This window comes from Mercenaria mercenaria, chromosome 15 (assembly GCF_021730395.1).
Source record: "Mercenaria mercenaria strain notata chromosome 15, MADL_Memer_1, whole genome shotgun sequence".
NCBI classification, from domain to species: Eukaryota; Metazoa; Mollusca; class Bivalvia; order Venerida; family Veneridae; genus Mercenaria; species Mercenaria mercenaria.
Window position 1 is genome coordinate 22,262,461 of NC_069375.1, and position 26,046 is coordinate 22,288,506.

Sequence of the window (26,046 nt, forward strand, 5' to 3'; positions counted from 1 at the left end):
CTCTTGTCTGAAGCAATGTCACCAGGATATCACGGGTCTTCAGAAGAAAAATAGGAGAAATACCTAATAGTTTTAGTGTTAGAAACTGTGGCAAAACACTGAGCATTACAGTAAAATTTTCTATGAATTATTATTAAGACTTATTACACATGCAAAAAACAATTTCCGACCTATAAAAAATAGTGTTTTTTTTTCAGACATTACTTTTTTTACAGTATTCATATTCAGCTATATTTCCATAACTTAGTAATTTTGCAAAACAAGCAAAAATCAGACAGCCTTGTTTCAATCAAACAGCTACAGTGTGACACAGAATTACTATTTCCTGTAGCTGTGACACAGAATTACTATTTCCAGCGAGTATGGCTGAAAATTGTCTGTGACCGGTAAGTGGCCCACTTACATTGTCCAGTAGAAGCTTCAATATAACACAAACAACAGTGTATAATTTAAGAGAATAGCAGCAATATACTGGCAACCCCTTAGAGACTCCATCATCTTACAGAAACAATTTGTTTTTATGTCCTTCAGCAGTAATAACCTAGCATGTTGAAGTCAAGTCATGAAGTCAAGTACCCAACCAATCAATCGTCCTTATGTATCTTACATAAATGGGATTGGGCAAAATTTCCATATTTGTATTCTTCATATGATACTGTCATATAGCTTCAGTAAGTGCATTTTATGAAGTTTATGTGCCCTTTTTCCTTGTCCTCAGCATAATAGAAGGCAGTAACATGCTATTTTAAGTCAAAACGCTAACTCAGCAGACTTTTCATAGACGGCTTAATTTCTGAAATTGCTCACATTGGACCAGAGGAGCAGCAAAACAAAGAAAAGATTACTTTGAAATTATTAATATTAATGGGGGACTAATTTTTGTGAATTAAATTTTTTTTGTCAGTCCATGAAATTACAACAATAACAGACACAGGAAGTTCTAACTTATTTTATGAGTAAAAGATGTTTTAATTCAAAATAACGAACACTTTAAGACTGAGTAAACACGGTGCATATCCATATCGGCGGACTCTTTGCGAAATCTGCTATATCGGCGGTTTTTTTGTGTCGGCACCGGCTATTCTTTGTTATAAACAATGTCCTAGGTCAGTAGAGGAGGCGAAAAATTGAGCTGTCTTTCTTTTTTTTCCCCTCCTCTACCGGCCTAGGCCATTGTATATAGCAAAGAATAGCCGATGCCGACGCAAAGAAACCGCCGATATAGCAGATTTCACAAGAGTCAGCAGATATGGATATGCACCCTGGTAAAACAAACTTTATTCCAATACCTTCCTGCATGTTTCATGATTCAGATAAAAATCGATTCATTTATATCTTGAAAGTAAAGTGTTGGTTAATGGGTATCTTATTTGCAAAGCAATCTAAAGACAGCTAGTATCAGTTTTTGTAGTAAAATCTACAGATACATCAATGGCAACACAGTACCGTTCATACAAACATGAGTAAATATAATTTGAGCCGTGCCATGAGAAAACCAACATAGTGGGTTTGCGACCAGTATGGATCCAGACCAGGCTGCGCATCCGCGCAGTCTGGTCAGAATCCATGTTGTTCGCTTTTAAAGCCTATCGGAATTGGAGAAACTGTTAGCGAACAGCATGGATCCTGACCAGACTGCGCGGATGCGCAGGCTGGTCTGGATCCATGCTGGCCGCAAACCCACTATGTTGGTTTTCTCATGGCATGGCTCAAATATTCTGACAGAAAGTCCATAAAATATTTATCTTCCAGAAACAAAAGCAATTTCCAACAAATCTATAAAAATGATAAAAACTACCAGTATAAATCAAATCAGTAAACTGTCACATTCAGAAACTTCATGTTTTGTCAAATATTTGGCAGCCTAACAAAGTCACTTCTGGTATGGGTAGAAGAACTGTAGTCTCATTCTGGAGCTCATCAAAGGTCTTCTTGGTTTGCACTGCAGGAATAGCACTCAACTCTATAAGCCTAGAGGCTGTGAGCTCTGTGAATACCTTGACTAGACAAACTCCAAAACTAAAGGCTTCAAGCTCAATACCTCAACTTATTCTATATCTATTTCATTTATCCAATCGTGAACGTTTATTTGCAACACGTGACCGTACAATATATTACCGTATTGGACGCACATGCATACAAAAAAAACCTGTATTTGTTCTTATTTGGACGGTTCAACAGTCCCAGGTTAAACATACGATAAAGCTCAAAACGCATGAAAATGTTCCGAATGTAAATCGGGAGATTTAGGCGCTCTATGTACAGAATTTGATTATGCATCACAGAAAAGGCAGAAATACAATATTCAGTGAATCATTTTTAATTTAAACTAAAATAAAACAGATATAGAATAAAAAGGTTATTTAACATTGTATTGTACAATACGAGATATATTGGGACTCGTACCCAGCTGGCTCGTCCAATATGGTTTTCTCAGCTGGGTACGAGTCGAAATGTATCTCGGTATTGTATAGAACAATGTTAAATAACCTAATATTATCTAGGCATCTTGAATTTCAAGAACTATAGTCTATGTAATGATATCTATGCTATGCAGAGGTTAGACTAGCCACTAGACTGATAATAATATATTTCTACATTTTTCCTTTTTTGACGAATTTAATTTCATAGAGACAAAAGCCACTCTATTTTAGAGATTTTCACAGAGGAATGATGTTGAAATTATCATTGATAATGATATTGGACATAGAATATAGACTGGCTCAGTTCACTACATTTAATCATAAAAATGTAAACAAGAGCACCGCCTTGCGGGTGCTGACGCTCATCTGATTTTTTTTGTATAATAGAAATATTGTTCTACCCATGATTTTCTAAGTCTAAAAAGGGCCATCATTCTTGCAAAAAGCAGGATAGAGTTATGTTTCTTGATGTACAGTGTCCACTTATGATTGTGAAAAACTGTTGCAAGTTTTAAAGCAATAGCTTTGATAGTTTATGAGAAAAGTTGCCTTAAACATAATACTCAACCAAGAAAATGATTTTCTAAGTCCAAAAGGGGCAATAATTATTGCAAAAAGGAGGATGGAGTTATGTTGCTTGCTGTACAGGGTCAGCTTATGATGGTGAACAAGTGTTGCAAGTTTCAAAGCAATAGCTTTGATAGTTTAAGAGAAAAAGTTGACCTAAACATAAAACTTAACCAAGAAATCTGATATTTTCTAAGTCCAAAAGGGGCCATAAATCTTGCAAAAAGCAGGATGGAGTTATGTTTCTTGCTGTACAGGGTCAGCTTATGATGGTGGACAAGTGTTGCAAGTTTTAAAGCAATAGCTTTGATAGTTTAGGATAAAAGCTGACCTAAACATAAAACTTAACCAAGAAAACTGATTTTCTAAGTCCAAAAGGGCAATAATTCTTGCAAAAAGCAAGATGGAGTTATGTTCTTGATGTACAGGTCTGCTTATGATGGTGAACAAGTATTCCAAGTTTCAAAGCAATAGCTTTGATAGTTTAGGAGAAAAGTTGACCTAAACATAAAACTTAACCAAGAAATCTGATATTTTCTAAGTACAAAAGGGCCATAAATCTTGCAAAAAGCAAGATGGAGTTATGTTTCTTGCTATACAGGGTCAGCTTATGATGGTGAACAAGTCTTCCAAGTTTCAAAGCAATAGCTTTGATAGTTTAGGAGAAAAGCTGACCTAAACATAAAACTTAACCAGGCAACGCCGACGCAGACGCCGACGCCGACGCCGACACCGACGCCGACGCCGACGCCGACAACCGCTCAAGTGATGACAATAACTCATCATTTTTTTTCAAAAAATCAGATGAGCTAAAAAGATATGTCATAGTCTAGGAGCTAGTCTATGCAGAGGTATAATCACTCCTCTCACTGCAAGCTAATCAGAAAGACACTAATTTAACTGGAAATCTTAAATGTGTCTTTTTTTTTCAAAATAAAAAGACTGTGAAGCGTAAAACTTTCTGTTTTTTTACAAATTATGTCATTTTTTAAAAAAATTCCGGCAGGTTTACATTATAACAATTTATTGAAGGTCAATTTCACTCTAGTCACTCTACTGAAACAGCAATTTCAACAACAAAACAAACATCTCAAGTTCTTTGATTTTCTTAATATTTGGGAAAATAATGGAACAGAATTCTGTATCACAGGAAAAAGTCTTGGTTACATGAATAATCACCTTAAAGTAATAATAGCAATTTCATTCACCAATCATATTGTTTATAGACAGGTTTCCTGAGAGATGAGCGGAATAAAAGACAGATGCTTTGTTATCAAAAATGTATTGAGGATGAATACCACTCCCTATAATTACAGTCATTATTATTATCAAGATTTATCTGGTTCTGCACAACCTATCCCTTTAAACATAACAATTATAATCACTCCAAAATATTGATTGACTACAGACTGTCTCCTGGAAAATGTAACAAGTAATGAGGGATCTTTTTGTTTAAATGAACCATCCTTAATTGTATTTTCCTTGCCTTTTAAAAGACAAATTGAATTATGTTTGTTAAGCTACTTTCTAGGAAGAGTAAGCACCTTCCTTAAAAATGGCTTTTATTTCCAATTATTTGAGCCGTGCCATGGGAAAACCAACATAGTGGCTTTGCGACCAGCATGGATCCAGACCAGCCTGCGCATCCGCGCAGTCTGGTCAGGATCCATGCTGTTCGCTTTTAAAGCCTATTGGAATTGGAGAAACTGTTAGCGAACAGCATGGATCCTGACCAGACTGCGCGGATGCGCAGGTTGGTCTGGATCCATGCTGGTCGCAAACCCACTATGTTGGTTTTCTCATGGCACGGCTCATTTGCTCTTTTTCTAATTAAGCCCTTTTTATTTCTAATTATTCCTGTTACAGGAGTGCTTGAAGCTGGTCCACATATAAGGAGGAAATTGGGATACTTCTGTGAAAGAAACCAGATTTTATGGAAAACAAACTAAACGTTCATTAAATTTTTTATTTCAAATCATTTGATTTCCGTTTCTAATTATGCCCTTTTTCTGTTGTAAACAGGAGTGATTAAAGCTGGTCCTCTGTCTTTTAAATACATAATTTATATAAGGAGGAGATATGGATACTTCCACGAGAAGAAGCCAGATTTTATAGCAAACATTAAAGGTCCAATACTAAGGAAAGTGAACATTTTAATTTCTTTTAAAAAGCACAGAAACTATTTCATTTTATTGGAAAATAAAAGTTGGTATGTAGAAATTCGAAATAAATCGCAGTATACCGTATTTTCCCGTATTAACGCCCCCGGGGGCGTTACATTTTCCAAAGGGGGCGTTTATTTGAGGTAAAAAAAATAAAAAATGAAAATTTTTACAAAACTTAAAAACATTGTTCAAACTAGCTGTAAAGTGTTTCTGTGTTGTTTAATCCCCCCAAAACGTAATTATTTGGCATCCAATTTAATGCAGTTTGTCTTTTATGCATTTAAATACGGTACCTCGTGTATTCCATGTCTGGCTTTTTGACACGCTCGCGACACTACACATTACGTCATGACCCAAACAGCTGTGTACTCCGATAACATTTTCCTTAGTACATGCGGGTAGCTAATTGCGCAATACACAATGTCAATGGTTTGACACGCTGCTGTGCCTGCTTTTAAATTAAAAGTTCTTAAAACTGCCGAAGAAAAGGGTATATCGTCAACACATTGCTGCAAGTTTGTTTAAAGTCGGCAGGAAGCGTGTGCGCGAGTGGTGTAAAAACAAATCAACAATGTATTTACCGTTTAATTTTCTGTTACGTACCGTACTTAGTACAAATGTTTTGGACTTACGGTACATGGACTGTTTAAAAGTGTGTTTAATTTTTAATACATTGGACTTTAGTACTGTAAATTACTTATTATGTGGACTTATAAAAATGAGGTAGGTGATTTTTTCCCGTTCTTGTTGACTTTTTTCCCCTCCAAAATGGGTGGGGGGCGTTAATTAGAGGGGGGGCCTTAATTCGGGAAAATACGGTATGTACAATTATTTTTCTATGAAGTATGAAGAAAGTTAAAAAGACCTGGGGGGTCATTCTGTCGATTCATTGAAATTTCAACATAATACACATACATTTCTTTGAGTTCCAAAGACCTTCTGTAAATTTTGACCTGCCAATCTTCATTATTTAGTGTCTTGCAGAAGTCTATGCACTGGCTATGAAAAAAATTGCCAACTCACTTTCCCTTAGTAATGGACCTTTAACTAAACGTTCATGAAATTTTAAGCAGTTTAAATGTTTATTTCATGCACACTACACAGAAAGATAAATACCAGGTACTAGGCTGTTAAAGGAAAAGTCTGAAATTCTAACACGACCCAATTTGTTTTCCAATTAAACAAAGCAGGCTGAAAACTGTGTGTTATTATTCAACAATTCATTTTTCTGATGTCACAATTATTACGTTATAGTGTTAGATACATAGCATAGCTGCGCGCTGGGAAAAAAATCAACAGAATTCAGGCAAATATTTGATGGATATTGTCAAGGACGTACATAATAACCCTTGATAACATGTTGGAATCGAAATAATATATCTCAAACAATGATTTGCGCATGAACAAAATCATTGTTTGTAGTTTAGATGCGTAAAATTACTTCACTCGAGCTGCACCCTAGTAATATAATTCTTTCACATCAAAACTCTAAACAATGTTTTTATTCAATGACAAATCACTGTTTGGGATATATTATTTCTTAAACAAATAGCTTACGTTTTTTATTATAACAATTTGTGCAATCCAGCTAGACCCTTACAACATGTTGAGCCCACCCTTTGACCCCTAACTGTGACCTTGATCTTTGAGATAGAGTCTGTCTCATTGAGTTGAACAATATAAACAAGATTCCTCAATGCATGTCAAAGTTACAGGCCAGACATGATCTGACATGACCTTTGACCTCCAACTGTGACCTTGACCTTTGAGATAGGAACCTTGGGTTTGCGCATGACACTCCGTCTCACTGAGGTTAACATTCATGTCAAATATAAACAAGATTGCTCCATGCTGTCAAAGTTATAGTCCGGACAAACAAATCCAGATGCACGCACGCACATACACTGAACAGACATTTGGACAACTATGTCTAATTGCTTCAGCAAGCGGGCTCAACAAAAATTGAACTTTTTCTTCTATTTTATAGATACAGCTAGCAAGCTTAATCCTTATATAAGACTGGAAACTCATTTTTTTCCGTGGAAATAAATCTTGCTGTGGTAGTCGCTATGTGGTTATATGTGAATGACAAACCATCCAATCAAGAATCTGACTCTCAAATCTTGTCTGTGGTTAAATATGAGCAAAAGCAAAAAAGGAAAAAGGTGTTATACACTATAGCAATCAGGTGTAAACTTGGCACATAATTATGGGTCAGTGTTTAGCAAAAGCATGGATATTGCTCACTCACATTGTCAAATAAGAATTAACTAAACATTAACTTAACATGTCAATAAAAATATGAGAAATATTGTTTCTACAATAATTTATAAGATTTTATTTTTTCATCAACAATTTTATTTTATGTATCCCTTACGTCAGGGTGCCAGGACATAATGAACAACTTCATATATTAAGTATACCAAAGTGTTTAAAACACTGTCTTATATTGAAAAAGAGTGTTATTTTTCATAAATGTTTCATTAATTAGTTCATTTAAGAAATAGTTCTTTAACAAATTAACAAATAGATAGGAAAATGTTCAATGTAACACTGTAGAGATGTAATCTTACCATGAAATGCTGCCTTGGCCGTCCCTCTTACAATATGTTTGAACTCTCGTTCTTTTGATGGGTCGTGTACTTTTATGAGAATATATTTAAATTTTCCATTTTTGTCGATTTCTACATCGGGCACCGCCTTCAATTTTGGATTCTTTGACGACCCTGGAGATTGTATTTCCGCTTGCGACACAGCCATTGTTTTTCGTAGATTCCGTACTATAATTCCTGTAAGTAATTCAAGTATGCAAGTCACTGTAAATCGTCTTTATGATTAATTGTTTACAAAGTATTTAATTAATTGTTATTTTAAATATTATTGTATCAAATAAAAAATGTAAATCTCATTTATAAACCGTTTTCTCCCGAGTCAGCAAAGACTACTGAACTGGCTGTTTTACAGTACACAGACAAAAAACGCACTGTATAGTTTTCCAAACTGTTTCTGCCTAAGAACTAACTAACAAGCACGTGGCTGTCATTGAATGCTTCAAGAAAACAACAACATACATAGAAATCATCTAGCTGAGTGGAAGCCAGGATTAATGAACTATCGTCAAAATACCTAGCCCATGAAATCCTCCAGAGAGGAAAGTAACAATTATGAAATATATTTTGCTCAAACAGTTTTTCCAATACACTACAGCCCTATACCTGAATGGAAAAAAGAATATTCCAGCTTTCAGTTAGTTATTGTAACCAGCTTGATGTCTTTGCGCAAATTATTTTTTTCTGAACAAGAGGACAAAATGAACCTGAATACTGCACCTTAGAAACTATGCTGTAACCATGGTTACCAAATTAAATCTAATAAATGCACTATGCATTAGAAAATACCACAAATTCCCTGTAGATAACAAAACAAGGGTACTCCAAAATATTTACCAAATTGTACCAGGTCTTAACATGTGAACCTGAATGAGAGCTCAAGGGGTCCAAAAACAGACTTACTGTTTAAAAGTGGGCTTTTATTATGTGATGCCACAGTTCTGCATGTGTGCCATCACAGTGCATCCATAGGACGCTGGTGCCCCCAATTACTGTTTACTATATGGTCATACACATAACTTGATGGGAGTGGGTGCTGGGATCCTGGGGGTCTCAAATTTAAACCACAGATGCACAATGTCACATACCGAATAATTATTCTATAACCTTAAATTATAAGGTTTCATGACCCTATAATAAGTCATATAGTTTTTTTAGATAAATGCCACATAAACTTTTAGGCCCTATAAATACCTCTACCTATGTCAAGGGCCATAACTCTGTCTGGCTTACAAAACCCCAGGTACACAAATTCACATGCTGAATAACATCCCTGTAATGCTTTATGACCCTTGGTTAAATACTTTTTAGATTAATGCCACACAAACTTTTAGGCCCTATAAATACCTCTACCTATGTCAAGGGCCATAACTCTGTCTGGCTTACAAAACCCCAGGTGCACAAATTCACATGCTGAATAACATTCCTGTAATGCTTTATGACCCTTGGTTAACTACTTTATAGATAAATGCCACACAAACTTTTAGGCCCAAATTTTTGACTGCCATGGACCATAACTCCTGTCTTACTAAGTGAAATCCCAAATAAAAGCCCAGGTGCTCAACTTCACACACTGATAACAATCTTATGATGTCATATGACTCTAGGTGAAATGCTTTTTGAGATATACATGACATAAATTAAGACAGAAAGATGAACATCCAGATGGACAGACAAGGGTAAATCAAAGAACCCCAGGCTCGCACAAAACATTCTGGAGGGCATAAACACCATCTTCAGTTTTGCATAAAAAGTGACATATTACTTTAACATTTTTTTAAGTACATGTACATGTATATATAGCAATTAATACAAACAAGGTTGATATTCACTAAGTACTATGCCCCAACGATAACTTGATATTTACAAACATGACTATAAATAGATTAAAATGGAACATAGGGAATTCAGCATTTTTCTAGCATGCTACAATCTAAATATTTCTAGATTTTGTTCCAATTACAAATTAGCTCAGTGGTAAAGCATACTCTCCATGGTCAACAGATCTCTTGCCGTGTGGGTTCGAAACTCAGCATTGAGAATCAATTTTTATTTCACTTTTGCATAAAAATTTAGTTTCCTTCATGAGCTCTGTGACAATACGACAGAGAGGTATCTAAAGCCGATAATGGCAGATCAGAATAGTTTATTATATATCAAAGATGATACACTGACGAGATAAAGAAACGCCTCATTCAAACTCGGTATACAATTTTTCGTTAACCGTGATTCAAAATTAGAAAAGAACAATTCCATTCGCAAATTAGATGCTTTACAAGAATTTATGGTCAATAAGAAATCATTTCATTGTCGCATTAAGCTTAAATCTTGAATTTTAATAGCCCGGTCGGAGAAATTGCATTAGAAAAATCAGTAGCGCGTGTGGCCACCTCTGCTAGCAACCACAGCAGCAAGGCGACGCCTCATAGAGCCGCACCAGTTGCGTAACAGATACCGTGGGATTCTGGCCCACTCCTGGTGCAGCACTGCTACCAGTTCCCGGACGTTTGCTGGCTGGGGTTGACGTTGGCGTAACCGCCGTCCGAGATAATCCCACGCGTGTTCAATCGGATTGCAGTCCGGTGAACACGCCGGCCAAGGTAAAACATTAATGTTTCTAGCCTGTAGAAAGTCCCTGGTGACGCGTGCAACGTGAGGTCGCACGTTGTCGTGCTGATAGACTATCCTTGACGTTGACGGAATAAAGGGACAACTACATGACGTAATATCTGGTCGATGTAATGCCTGGCTGTGAGATTACCTTGGCAAACGACGAGTTGGGACTTAAACCTATGGTTGATTGCTGCCCACACCATTACTCCACCTCCACCGTAATGATTGTGCTCCAAAACGCAATTGTTTGCGTAGCGTTCATGGCGTCGTCTATAGACACGGATACGTCCGTCGGCGTTCCACAAGTTGAAACGCGACTTGTCACTGAACACTACGTTCTGCCAACGCTGGCCGCGATGGTTGCGGGCCCAAATAAGACGTTGGTGACGGTGGCGTAACGTTAGAATTAGACCGCGGTAGGGCCTACGACAGGTAATTCCGTGTTCTCTGAGTCGATTTCTCACTGTATGTCGACTAATTGGACGTCCACGGTTACCTACAACTATACGTGACGTAGATTGCGCCGTCACAAATCTGTCACGTAAATGACGTTGACGTATATAATTATCCTGTCGTATTGACGTTACACGCGGTCTACCTGAACGTGGTCTATCGATAGACGTTCCCGTGTCTCTAACACGTGGAATAAGACGCACAATTGTCGAACGAGAGATGTTAAAACGTCTAGCAACTTGTTCCTGCGTTCGCCCACATTCAAGCATAGCCAAAACCTGAGCCCTCTCTTCAGAATTCAGCCTCGGCATTACGAAAACTAATGTTTTTTTCAGAGAATAGCTGAAAATATGGTTGTGTGTCGTATTACACATGTACATGTGCAAAAATCGTTCAATCAAACCACATGGTTTACATGCACGGACTGCACGAGGAAATCATGACCAGGTACATGAAGTGAACAAATGGCTGAATGAAATCGCGCGAGTTTTTGTTCACTGTGTTTGTCGGTCAGAGTACATGTAGATTTACTACACTTCACAACAATTAAAAGCGTTAGGAAAAAAATAACGCCAAATTTCAATGAGGCGTTTCTTTATCTCGTCAGTATAGATTAAATGCATGCACTCAAGCCATGCGAATAATGAACATGCTATTGTGTTATATAAAGACATATATGCAAATTCAAACCATCAAAGAAAGAAACAAAAGTAATGAAATAAAAATGAAAACGAATAGAAAAAAAAATCTGAAAAAAAAAAACCCTCATGAAGATTCGAACCCACAAAACGATTTGCTTATATCCAATTGTTGTCTGCAGTTTACCCAACTGAGCTACGTTGCCATATACATAGTGGCTATTTATAATGAAAGAAATACTAATATTTAATTGTCAAGTAAATGGGTAACCATTATGAACTAGAAAATGCTTTTGTAAAAAAGCGCATGTCTCCCCCAATGCAAAGTCCTATAGGCAAGAAATCAATAGGGGTCAGGAGCAAAAATCAAAGAGACACTGATGGTTGGTTGCAATAGAGATCATCTACTTGGCATGTCCAGTCATCCCGCTAAATTCAACACTCTTGGCCTAGTGGTTCTCAAGTCACTGTTCAGGCTCCTGTGACCTTGACCTTTGATCAAGTGACCTCAAAATAAATAGGGGTCATCTACTCTGCATGTTCAATCATCCTATTAAGTTACAACATTGTAGGTCAAGTTGTTCTCAAGTTATTTCCAAAAAATGATTTTACATGAACAGGCCACTGTGACCTTGACCTTTAACAGACTGACCCCAAAATCAATAGGGGTCATCTACTCTGCATGTTCAATCATCCTATGAAGTTTCAACATTCTGGGTCAAGTGGTTCTCAAGTTATTGATCAGAACTGGTTATCAATGTTCAGGCCCCTGTGACCTTGACCTTTAATGGAGTGGCCCCAAAAACAATAGGGGTCATTTACTCTGCATGAACAATCATCCTATGAAGTTTTAACATTCTGGGTCGAGAGGTTCTCAAGTTATTGATTGGAAATGGTTTTCCATGTTCAGGCCCCTGTGGCCTTGACCTTTAACAGAGTGACCCTAAAATCGTTAGGGGTCATCTACTCTGCATGACCAATCATCCTATGAAGTTTCATCATTCTGGGTCAAGTGGTTCTCAAGTTACTGACCGGAAATGGTTTTCAATGTTCGGGCCCCTGTGACCTTGACCTTCACAGAGTGACCCAAAAATCATTAGGGGTCATCTACTCTGCATGACCAATCATCCTATTTAGTTTCAACATTCGGGGTCAAGTGGTTCTCAAGTTATTGACCGGAAATGGTTTTCAATGTTCAGGCCACTGTGACCTTGACCTTTAATGGAGTGACCCCAAAATCGATAGGGGTCATCTACTTTGCATGTACAATCATCCTATGAAGTTTCAACATTTTGAGTCAAGTGGTTCTCTAGTTATTGATCGGAAATGGTTTTCCATGTTCAGGTCCCTGTGGCCTTGACCTTTGATGGAGTGACCCCAAAATCAATAGGGGTCAATTACTCTTTATGACCAATCATCCTATGAAGTTTCAACATTCAAGGTCAAGTGGTTCTCTAGTTATTGATCGGAAATGGTTTTCAATGTTCAGGCCCCCTGTGACCTTGACCTTTGACGGAGTGAACCCAAAATCAATAGGGGTCATCTACTCTTCATGATCAATCATCCTATGAAGTTTCAACATTCTAGGTCAAGTGGTTCTCTAGTTATTGATCGGAAATGGTTTTCAATGTTCAGGCCCCTGTGACCTTGACCTTTGATGGAGTGACCCCAAAATCAATAGGGGTCATCTACTCTTCATGACCAATCATCCTATGAAGTTTCAACATTCTGGGTCAAGTGGTTCTCTAGTTATTGATCGGAAATGGTTTTCAATGTTCAGGCCCCTGTGACCTTGACCTTTGACGGAGTGACCCCAAAAACAATAGGGGTCGTCTACTCCAGCAGCCCTACAACCCTATGAAGTTTGAAGGTTCTAGGTCAAATGGTTCTCCAGTTATTGTTCGGAAATGAAGTGTGACGTACGGACGGACGGACGGAAGGACGGACGGACAGGGCAAAAACAATATGTCTCCTGGGGGAGACATAATTATTATTTCATCAGTTATCATGAAACAGACTCGTCCTTGCTTTTCGGAGGGAATCGCGTTATCGTTGGGGATTAGTACTGTTTATGACTAATTGAGATATTATACAAAGAAACTTGTTTACTCTATATGCTTTCCATGGCCATAGCATAATAAAACGTATAAGCATCTGATGGCCCTTTCATGCTTCCGCAGAATCAACATTTATAACACGAAATCCATTTTTAAAATATTTCTGAAATGTCTAGGTCTGCAGCTCTAAAATACGGAAATATCTGACATCCCAGGCATATACTAACACTTTTAGACAACATCAAAAAGGACCTTTTGAACAATCTGATGAAGTTCCAAAAATCTCCATACACCCTTTCTACCTTATGGACCTCTGTGGGATTTGTGCAAATATTTTGTCATTGATGAAAAGCTGACATGTCATGCTAAAGCCCAAGTATTTTCAAATCCTTAGAAAGTGCTGAAAATTGACTCCTCATTAGCAAAAGAAAAACAAGAGGGTCATGATGACCCTATATCGCTCACCTGTTAAACTTGGCCTTGGAATCGTCAAGACAAACATTCTACCCAAGTTTCATGAAGACAGGGTCATAAATGTGGCCTTTAGTGTTAACAAACTTTTCATTTGATTTGAAGTGACCTAGTTTTTAACCCCACATGACCCAGTTTCAAACTTGGCCTAGGAATCATCAAGATAAACATTCTGACAAAGATTCATGAAGATAGGGTCATAAATGTAGCCTCAAGAGAGTTAACAAGCTTTTTCTTTGATTTGACTGGGTGACCTAGTTTCTGACCCCATATGACCCAGTTTTAAACCTGGCATAGGAATCATCAAGATAAACATTCTGACCAAGTTTCATGAAGAGAGGTTCATAAATGTGGCCTCTAGCACTAGGGTGTTAACAAGCTTTTCCTTTGATTTGACCTGGTGACCTAGTTTTTGACCCCATATGACCCAGTTTCAAACTTGGCCTAGAAATCATCAAGATAAACATTCAGTGCAAGTTTTTATCAAATCAAAGCATTAATGAAACCTCTATATGGCTGAAAGGGCCAAAATGTAAAATTTTGCCCGTTTCAGGGGTAGTAACTCTAGAACCCATGATGGAATCTAGCCAGTTTTCAAAGGAACAAAGATCTTATTGTGATGTAAGTTGTGTGTAAGTGTGGTTAATATGGAATGTAAAATGTCACTTCTATCGAGTTCAAAAGGTAAAAATTAACAAATTTTGCCTATTTCAGGGTTCACTCAGGGGCCATAACCCCACAACCTATAATTGGATCTGAGGGATTCATCATGGAATCCAAGATCTATTGTTGTTAAAGATATTTTGCAAGTTTGTATCAAATCAAACCATAAATGAAGTCTCTATATGGCTGCAAAAGCCAAAATAACAAATTTTTGCCCTTTAAGGGGTCATACTCTGGAACCCATGACGGGATCTGGCCAGTTTTCGAAAGGAACTGAGATATTACACCAATACAAGTCGTGTGCAAATTTGATTCAAATCCATTGCAAAATGTGGCCTCTATCCTGTTCACAGGCCAAAGTAGCAAAGTTTGGCCCTTTAAGGGCACCATAACTCTGGAACCCATGATAGGATCTGGCCAGTTTTCGAAAGGAACCGAGATATTACACCAATACAAGTTGTGTGCAAGTTTGATTAAAATTGATTGCAAAGTGTGTTCTCTATCGTGATGACGGACGGACGACAGATGGACAGACAACGGACGGACGAAGGGTGATCACAAAAGCTCAACTTGTCACTACGTTACAGGTGAGCTAAAAATAAAACAAATTCATTTCGCCATTTGTTAATGTATTTCAATTTAACAATGAGTTAACTCTTATTACATCTTATCAGCCAAAATTGCACTAGTCTAATAGTCTAATATCATTATGACATTAACATCATAGAAGACATTGGTCAACTTGACTTGGTCTGTGAAAAAAGAATTAGTGTTTATATATCAGCATAAAACAGCTAATGTGATATTACATGTGTGTCTTATAAAACTGGTTGAACGAATTTAATGAGCATCACATTTTATTGTTTTCTTCAATTTGCTTATTTAATGTAATATGAAGACACTCCTATCTTTTGTATTGTCCGTAAGTATTGACCTGGCACTCATTAATCTTCGCCAATATTTTCGGGCGTTTTCGTTATTTTATGCGATATTTATGCCATGAAAATTTCTAGATTTATCAAAATAATCAACTGAGGTAACCAACGGCACCGTGGTGTAGTGGTAAGCTCTACGACTTGGAAAGAGGGTTACCGTGGGTTCGAATTATTTTCTTACCATTTAAAAAAAAAAATATAATTCCTTGTTTGTGTTTGTATTTGTATTTGTATCTATATTATATAATTTTATGGCATATTTCATGTCGTTAAAAACAGTTCTTTGAATTCCCCGTGGAATGAATGAAAGCTTGTCCGGTCCCAAGATTTTAAGAGCGGTTTTATGTATGTAGAATAATGTTATAGTAGAGTATTTCGTTGATAAAACATGACTAGTATTACAAGTTTTTCATCTGTTAATTTTACAGATAAAAAAAATTGGTGAGACAGAGGTCTCGAACACGAAACCCTGAGATCAGTAGCAAAACGCTTTGTCCGCACAGCTATATCTACACATGTTACATGATGGTATATAATTGGCTTTTCAATAGTTATATCTTTGCTTATGTTCGGACACCGAAAATTAATTTATTGAAACATACGGAATATTCATGAGTGCCAGGTCAATACTTACGGACAATATTATATTTCCATAGGCATGAATGAACAACAGGAGGGACATACTAGTCCAAAGTCGCTAACCTGACTTGAATATAAGAAAAACACACTGAATCAAGACAGGTAACAAAATGTGTTTAATATAGGGATGGGAACGAATACTGAAATCGATATTCAAATATTCGGTTTGCCATATTCGAATATACTCGAATATTCGGTTAGTTTTAATGGAAGCTTTAAATTCTTATTAAGTGATTGGCATATACACAACGTATTCATTTGTTTAAAGCGTGGATCATCGTAAATAAGGCCAAAAAAAATGGTTGTTTCGGGTAACCCGATCCTACATAGCGAAACCCGCCGATCCTAGCGTTTTATTTCACGATTCTGTCAGTATAATCATGAACATGTTTAACCTTTAGCATGCTAGATAAATTGTCCTCTGCTGGAAATGTCGTCTGCTAAAATTGTAAAGTTCATTCAATTTGCTCCAAAATTGGAAGAAATATTGTCAGAGTAGCAAACAGCTTGGAACCTGATCAGACGCCGATTTAATCGGCGTCTGATCTGGTTCCAAGCTGTTTGCAAAGGCTGTTAAATTCGCCTGCAGCATGCTAAGGGTTAACTAATCAGTGTTTTAGCTTCATAATGATACAAAAAATCAAAACGATTATAATTTAGATCGTCGCAATTTCAATCTAAAAAATAGCAGGTCGTCCATTAAACACGTGACGCGCTGTTGTATCACCGCCGCCATTTTGAAAAATTTCAATCGCGTGTAAAAATCGTCGTGTAAAATGCAAAGTAAGCAGACTTAACCTCCTTCAACAATGAACTTGTGGATCAATATACTTTTTCTTGATTTCATTATTAACTACTTCAAAATTTAATTCGAATACGCCGATTGCGTATGAAAACTGATTTCTGCGGATGGTCTGAAACGTCGTAGAAAATATTGTGAAAAGATCGACAATATCTACAGTTTGGTAGTGTTTTCGAAAAAAAAATCTAAACTTTTAATAAAACAGGCGCCAATAAAAATGAACAAAAGATAAGAATATATCAATTTACCCCAATACAAACGTAACCATAGCGATGTCCCCAGTTAATTATGCTTTGCAATTTTCTTGTTAATTGGACATCTTTGACATGCATCTGACACATTGACGCTGTTGCAAACTGTTAATAAGTACGATGCCCTGCCAAATTATGCATTGCTATTTTCTTGTTAATGGACATCTTTTGATACGTGATAAACTAACATGACATGGTTTTATTCTGTAGTCTGGTTCATATTGCCAAAATCAATGAAACTTATTTTGAAAAAAAAAAATACAATAATTTACGATATATACGAATTTGATTTTCATATTCGAATAATCGACCGATTTCGAATATTCGAACATTCGTTCCCATCCCTAGTTTAATATAAACTAGTGGCCCCTAAATTGGACCAAGTGCCACCTTTTAAACAAATTTGGAAGAGAGCTAACAATGACGCTACAGACCCAAATTTCATGAAGATCCATCAAGCAGTTCATGCGAGGAAGTCATTCAAATGTTATTCTATTTTTAGCTCTAATCCAGCCAAAAAAATGTTTTCTGAAGTATTACACCAAACAGAAAACAAATGTTTTTTTACAACCAAGAGTTTATTGCACAGATAAAAATCAAACTGTAAATCCTCCCTGGGAATAAAAAATAATAAGTACTTAAGCACTACAGGTATAAGTAGCAAGGTGCATGGTTAGTTGTTTGAATGAACAGGTTACATCAATATTATCAGGGCTGGTAACTACTGGGAGATTATATCTAGAAAATCAGCAAGAAAAAAATGGATATTGATGAAGTAGCACTGAATTGCAGGCAGGCTCAAATTGAGGAAAAACATGTAGTCCTTCTCAGGTGGAGAGGGAGTAGATTTAGTATAAATACTCAGTTTTAAATACAGCTTTAAATCAGCTATCAGTGTAATGGTCGTTTTTCCCCAAGTGAGTTTTTTTCAGGAGTGGGGAGGGGAACAATCATTTTTTTCCATAGGTGGGGTGATGGGGTTTGTGGGGGGGAAGGTTGTTACTCCTGTAAGTACTTTAGAAGGAGTCACAAATTTAAACCACCAAAATTCATTCTCAAATTGAATGAGGATTTGATAGTCCACAGTATGACATACATTTGTAAGTAAGTCACCCTCCACTTTTGATTCATATGTGGAAGTTGTCAGTTCTTGCAGAGAACAAGTCAGTTCACTGGTTAATAGGTTAACTGACTGCCATTATGTCTCAAAGACATGACAGATTCCAATGGGTTTTTTTTTTCAAACTTGAGGGAAAGGGTTGGTTTTAGGAGGGGGAAATACAAGCTGTTCAACTGGGGCAGTAACTCTAGAACCCACGATGGAATCTAGCTGGTTTTTGAAAGGACCGAGATCTTATTGTGACTTAAGTTGTGCATAAGTGTAATTAAAATGGAATGTAAAATGTTGCTTCTATCATGATCACAAGTTAAAATTTAACAAATTTTGGCTCTTTCAATGGTCAATTAGGGGTCGTAACTCCGGAACCTATGATTGGATCTGATAGATTTATCAAGGAATCCTAGATCTATTGTTGCTAAAAATATTTTGCAAGTTTGTATCAAATCAAACTATAAATGAAGTCTTTATATGGCTGTAAAAGCCAAAATAGCAAACAATTTTGGCCCTTAAAGGACCATACATTGTAACTCTCAAACCCATGATGGGATCTGGCCAGTTTTCAAAAGGAACTAGGATATAAGGCCGATACAAGTTGTGTGCAAGTTTGATTAAAGGCAATTGCAAAATGTGGTCTCTATGTTGTTCACAAGCCAAAATAGCAAATTTTGGCCCTTTAAGGGGCCATAACTCTGGGACACATGATGGGATCTGAACAGTTTTCAAAAGGTACCGAGATATATGCCAATACAAGTTGTGTGCAAGTTTGATTAAAACTGATTGCAAAATGTGGTCATGATCAACCTCCCTATTAAGTTTCGTGATCTTAGGCCCAAGTGTTCTCAAGTTATCCTCCGGAAATGGTTTAACTGTTCCTGGTCACTGTGACCCTGACTTAATTTTGACCTACTGACTTCAAAATCAATACACAGGGGTCATCTGCTGGTCATGACCAACCTTCCTCTTAAGTTTCATGATCCTAGGTCCAAGCATTCTCAAGTTATCGTCTGGAAACTGTTTAAATGTTCCAGGTCACTGTGACCTTAACCTTTGACCTACTGATCTCAAAATCAATAGGGATCATCTGCTGCTCATGGCCAACCTCCCCATAAAGTTTCATGATCCTAGGCCGAAGCGTTCTTGAGTTATCATCCGGAAACCGATTGGTCTACATACCGACCAACATACCAACCCACCGACTGAAAAACAGATCTGCAAAACAATATACCTCTCCTTCTTCAAAGGGGGGCATAATAAACACCTCAACCCCTTGCAAACTGCAAAGCAAAAAGGGGCATTTATTTAGGGGTATATGCTTCTAAATTGTCAACAGCCTCCCTTGTAAAACTTGAAGAAGGCACTTCTTGTTACTGTCAAGTGTTTATAAGTAAACATTATGTTATCAAAATAACATCAGTCATAATTTTCTCTAGTAAAATATTCTCTAACCAAACTATAAAAAGGGGTGGAGAATAAATGGCTGCACTTCAACCACTCAAAAAACTGAAAGAATGTAGAATGAATACTGATACTGACTTTTCATAAATATGAAAAAGGGGCAATCTTTTAAATTAATGTTTAAAAGCACTGACCTCCAAATCGTAAAGAAAATTGATAGATTTTAGAAAATTATTGCTATATTTCTTTTAAAAGAGAGCTTTCGAACTTAAGTTTCTGACAGATTATGTATGTTATGGAAACACATAAAAATTAATTGGTTTTACTAATTTTTCCATTCAAAATTTAAAACGTTTGTAAAAGAGTACTTGAGATAAACTGCCTTAATTATAAAGCTTTATATTAAACAACTGTTAAGTACGCATTCCTCAGTGTTGTACTGGTCAAGAATACAAGAAAACTTTTATTGCCACGGCAGCCCAGGTTCGATTCCTGACTCTGGCATGTTTATTTTATATTTGGCATTTTTAAGATAGTTTGTTTAGAAACAAAAAACTCATGTTCTAATGTTATAATAATAGTCTAATAATATGACTTAACTTCAATTTTTAAAAAAGATCATTTTAAGCCAAAATCTGGAGGTCAGTGCCTTAAGTAGCTTGGTGTCAAGCTATCTAAAACTTTATTCTTTAGATACCATTACCAGTGCTAAAATTCTGTTTTAAATATATTTTTGGCAATTCTTCCATTGTCACTTTTAATTTCATATTCTAAACAAAATATATACAAAATTGATGTAAGAAACTATGTTTTGTAACACACCATATCTTTACTAATATAATAAAAAATATTACAATATCTATATGGTTATTTTTTGGAGTTAATTGAAGTAACCGAAGTTTAACCCTTAGCCTGCTGCAGGCGAATTTAACAGCCTTTGCAAACAGCTTGGAACCAGATCAGACGTCTGATCGGCGTCTGATCAGGTTCCAAGCTGTTTGCTACTCTGACAATATTTCTTCCAATTTTGGAGCAAATTGAATGAACATTACAATTTTAGCAGACGACATTTCCAGCAGACCACAATTTATCTAGCATGCTCAAGGTTAAGGTAATGCAATATGAATAGGATTTGTAATTGATAATGTAATATGTAATAGCAAAAAATGAATAGAAGTTAAATTTTTCTAGTCTTTAGAGCACTTTACTCAATAATAACAAAATTTCCAATAAGCAATGAAAATGATAATGCTATTGTTCACAAGTTTTAAAATTCAAAAACTATTACATATCCAAGAACAGTTCTTACTACATAGCTTTCAATTTCTATCAATGTGTTGGTATTAGACATTTGCGAATTAATCTGATGCCGAATCCGAATCTGACTTAGGGTATAATCAGGGGACTTTCTCAAAACATTTAAAGGTTCAAAAGATAAAAAAAGATTGTTGGCTAACCTTTTAACTGTTTTTGATGATTGACTGCATATTTGGCTAAACTGTTTACCATGCTTACCAATTTGTCGTCTGAATAAATGCGTCTTTAAACAGTAATCTTCTGACAAAAGAATTGGTGCGGTTTGTTTAATGTTTTCAGTATGAACTGCCAAGAGCTGTTTACTGTATTAATATCTTTAAACAATACATAGACATCAGGAGATCTGAAATACATGATGCAAGCAAATAGCAAACTGCACATCTAAGTATGGCTGAATTACTTATCAGGAAAATGAATGACACGATTTTTTACTCTATTTCATACCTTTGTTTCCTAAAATTCTGCATTACATAATAAAATGCCGAACTTAAGTACTTGTACAAATATATATAATCATGAAAATCACCACTTTCCCATTTTACAGCCCAAACAGGTAAGAAGTTTGTAAAAGGATATTCCTGTCAACTAATTTTGAAAACTAGCCAGTACACTCAGAATAGAAGGTTAAAGCCGTTCTGCTTCTGACAAAGATGACCTCAAAGTTTTACGTTATAGATGTATACGGAAAGCCTGTTCCGCTCCCTGGCGGTCACATTCTTTAATGTATCAAATCACCTGAATGAATCTGGCAGAGGCTCTCCATAGAAACATTTCCGTGAAATCATGGTCGACATTCATTCTCCAGCATTGAGTGTACGCACGCATTGAATGTACACTATCAAACTTACGTTAAACCTAACCTTAACCTTTAGCACTATGTGCGTACATCCAATAGGGGCAAGCTAATGTTGGCGATGAAGTCATATTTAAAGCAGCTTAACAGTCTTCTCAAACGTTCTGTTATAGCTATAGAGTATATGAAAACCTTCTTTGCCCCTCGCGGCCATAGTTGATATAGCGAATGACCAAAAGGAATTCGGCTGACGGCCAACCAATAAAAATGTGTGCACAACAGAACATTCTGAAAGATCGGACTATTCTATTAAAGTAACATGCGTTCAGAACTTTACGTTTTGTTGAGGGTTACCCAAGGAACATTTCTGTGTGGTGGCTGCTGCCACCAGTGTTAAAAAGAATACTCTGTTTGAGAAATCTTGTCAGTTCTTAAGACCATCCTAACAACACAACCAAAAATAGTTCCAGGCTTTCCAGGGAAATAATTATCTACACAACGTGCAGAACATGCAATGCTACAATATATGCCTTAATACCATTTTTAATGAAAATTCGGCAACTAAAATCAATACAAACTGAAGTCAACGTTTTAATTAAAACAACCACGTGTATGAATACAAATATGCAAATTTATGATCACGTGAACAAACGTTGACCTCATATCACCTGAACTGAGCGATGATATTGATTAGCTTTTGCATAGTATTGCCCTAGAGGTCACGTAGCTTATAACGTAGAAAAGGTAGAAACCTAGCCGGGAATCCAGACTGACAATTCAAACATGCTTCCTAACCGCATGGTCACATGTATAACTCCCGAAATAAAAGACTTATTTGATAAAGAACGATAACTTCTAAAAGCAATAATCTACAGATTATATACATCTACAGACAATCCACGGCTAAAAATGGAAACGGAATTTCAACGGAAAAGTTTCCGAACATTTCCGGTCCATAGACAATACCAGTTTGTACCTACCATAGCTTTTCCAGCAAGCTGTAACAATTTTCAAGTATGTCAGAATAAACTTAAATGTTCGTCAATCATAGATATCAAATTATAAGATATTATATTAATGCAACCCTAGTGATCTAAGAATGTTACCGAATTATAGACAGTATTGTCTCATTGTCGTTTCAAACACTCGAAAATATGACCACATGTTAATTACGCTATTTATAGAAAATCGATAATCAGCAGTGATACGGATTTCCTCAGGCGTTGCTACTGCCAATTAACACTAATTAGCGCACCAATTTAGTAAGATGATTTATGAACAGAACAGGACAGGACAGTAATTTATTGATATAACTTGAACATGTACATAGAGTTCATCGTTGTATTAAGAACAAAATATAATTAAACATGCTTTGCAATACGAGAGTGAACAAAACAAAAGAATATTCAGTTAAAATTCATTCAACATTGTTTGCAATGTGACCTGCCATGAGAATCAAAGACATGTATGTTCTGTAATAATATTCCCTCACGGATAATCTTCCTTCAGTATGTACAACATAAGATACTATATTAATGCATAGATACACATGTATTCGGTACAATTTCGTCTTACAAAACACGAATTATCAACGGGCGCAGCGATGATATTAATACTCGCCTTTTTGATACGGCAATATGTCAGACTGTAGCAAGCCATCGGATAACACTTGACCAATTTAAAAGCTAAATTGTTTTAAGACAGATTCTGCTCACTTCAGTCGCACCAAGAGTAAACCAACATAGTGCATTTGTGACCAGCTTGGACCTGCGGATCCGCACAGTCTGGTCAGGATCCATGCTGTTCACTAACGGTTTCACTATTTGTAATAGGCTTTTAAAGCGAACAGCATGGATCCTGACCAGACTGCACGGATGCACAGGCTGGTCTGGACCCATGCTGGTCGCAAACGCACTATGTTGGATTTCTCATGGTGCGGCTCAAAATATCTGGATTGATACAAATATGTATAAAAATTAAAACGGTTTCGTTTCGCCAGTTACGTAATTTATTTTTCGATTTTTTTCTCGGTCTGACTAAAGTTGTAAGTTTGTCTGACTTAAATGTCCAACATTTTTGGGAAGCCTGCTGTTATGTCTAGCGGACTTTTGAGTACCGGTATAACAGATGGGAGTGATAATTAATGTGCCTCTTAAATACACTGGCTGCAGAACTGAAATTCTGAGGTGCATTTGTGGTGCATGTTTTATGCTGTTTTCTTCCCGCAAAAATCTCATGAAAACCAAAGTTATCCGATAAGGACTAAATCAGTGTGTATATAATTAATGACAGGCACTGTCCAAAAGCTTTAGAAAGAAATCTTAAAAGCTAAATGGTTTGTTGAAAAGCTTATATTATGTATTTACAGTAAAGTAATTTAAGTTGTTGTTTTCGTCACAAATAATCAAAAAGGATCAAAACTATTCCTTAAAGACAGAATCAGTGTGTATGTAAACAATGACTGGCAATGAAAAAAAGGATTAATTTTGAAACCAAAGCTGAATATTTTGCTCCCCCCGCCCACCCCCACCCCCTCAAAAAAAAGTTCTTCTGGTTTATATTAAGAATTCCTCAAATGTCACTTTCTTTGTAATATTTTACACATTGATTAGCAGCCACCATCAGCGCTTTGAGCGTTTTGAGCGCTTTGATTTATTTTGTTGGGTTTAACGACTCACCGACACAATTATAGGTCATATGGCAACATTCCAGCTTTGATGGTGGAGGAAAACCCCAGGTGCCCCTCCATGCATAACTGAAATATTTTATCACAAGCGGGCACCTGGGTAAAACCACCGACCTTCTGTAAGCCAGTTGGATGGCTTCCTCCCATGAAGAATTCAACGTCCCGAGTGAGGCTCGAACCCACATCGATGCAGGGCAAGTGATTTGAAGTCAGCGACCTTAACCACTCGACCACGGAGGCCCCCGTATTCAAGTTTTAAAGATTAAGAAAAAAATGTGTTTTTTTAAATTGTAATAAATAGTATAACCGATAGAACTATTTATGAAAGTTCTGGTCATTCAATTCACACCTTATACTATATCACAAATACTTTAAAACAGTTAAGTGTCCTCTCTGTCCTTTCAAGTTAAATACGTACTAAGCAAACATTAACATATAAACAGTTAAGTTTAAACCTTGGTTATGTGATCATTTAAACAGACATTTAGTCAGTTCATAATGAAACAGTTGCCGTAAGCAGCAGAAAACATGATTGCATTATAAAATTGAATTATTCATATCTGAATTTTCATTTTCAGTTTTTTTGGTAAAGAAAGTTCAGGTTAAAAAAAGTTTATAATGCAATGAACCTTTGCTGCCTTGATGGGAACTAGAGCTGCTTTTGAGAAAAACGCATGTCCTACCGACTTACCGACCCTACTTTTTTTTGCCATGCCACCAGAAACACAACTATTTGTTTTTTTGGCCTAAAAAGAAGAAAACTGAATAAAGGGAGATAACTCAAAAACTAGGTAAGGCAGAGTTATGGTTCTTTGACACTGCACATCCCATCAATGGCCTCTATCATTTTGTGAAGTTTCAATGAAATGCCATTAATGCTTTTCAATTAATGTTCCAGACAAGCCTTATTTTGTATATTAATGGGCGATAATTCAAAAACTAGGTTTAGGTAAATTCAAAAACTTGGTAAGGTATAGAAAACAGGTAAATCACTGGAGACAACAGTGCTGCTGTTCAGTTTTAAGCTCTCTCTTACATTTGACGTTTATCCTGTTTTAAACATACTTATTAAGTAAGTCCCATTTATTAAAGTCTATAGTGCATTTTAGTATCTGTTAAGGCAATTTTGTACTTGGGGCAGAAATGTGATGGCAGGTGACAGAACTATGGAGGTAATTCATGCGAAAAATATCAAACTGCAATAACTTTGTCATTTCGTCATAGATATCATCGCAATCAAAAGCATTGAAATTGTTTTATAAATAAATTTTCTGTGTGACAAAGTGACAGACCAGGTTAGGTTATTAAACAAGATTCTTGCATAAAAGCTACTTTTTTCACTGGATCCGCCCATGTATTAACGGGAGAAAAATTGTGTGCAAACAAGGCAATTCACGTGCTGTTAATACCCGATTTTTATTTTTGAAATGCTTTGCCAGGGATATATGT

The 26,046-nt window shown here is 36.4% G+C and overlaps 1 protein-coding gene across 4 annotated transcripts in view; it reads right to left on the reverse strand.

Annotated features, from left to right (window-relative positions):
- LOC123548169 (14 kDa phosphohistidine phosphatase-like) overlaps window positions 1–26,046 on the reverse strand; it is an 89,329-nt gene that overhangs the window by 60,149 nt on the left and 3,134 nt on the right. Inside the window, exons 2-3 of one of the 4 annotated variants that reach the window (XM_045335402.2) lie at window positions 21,317–21,461; window positions 7,729–7,944 (exon numbers count right to left, since the gene is read on the reverse strand). In XM_045335402.2, coding sequence (XP_045191337.1) covers window positions 7,729–7,915 — 187 coding nt within the window. In that variant the 5' untranslated portion in view covers window positions 7,916–7,944; window positions 21,317–21,461. Of the gene's footprint in view, window positions 1–7,728; window positions 7,945–8,370; window positions 8,386–21,258; window positions 21,462–26,046 lie in introns of those variants that run through there. The other 3 variants (XM_045335400.2, XM_045335403.2, XM_045335401.2) reach the window with 3 other exon arrangements.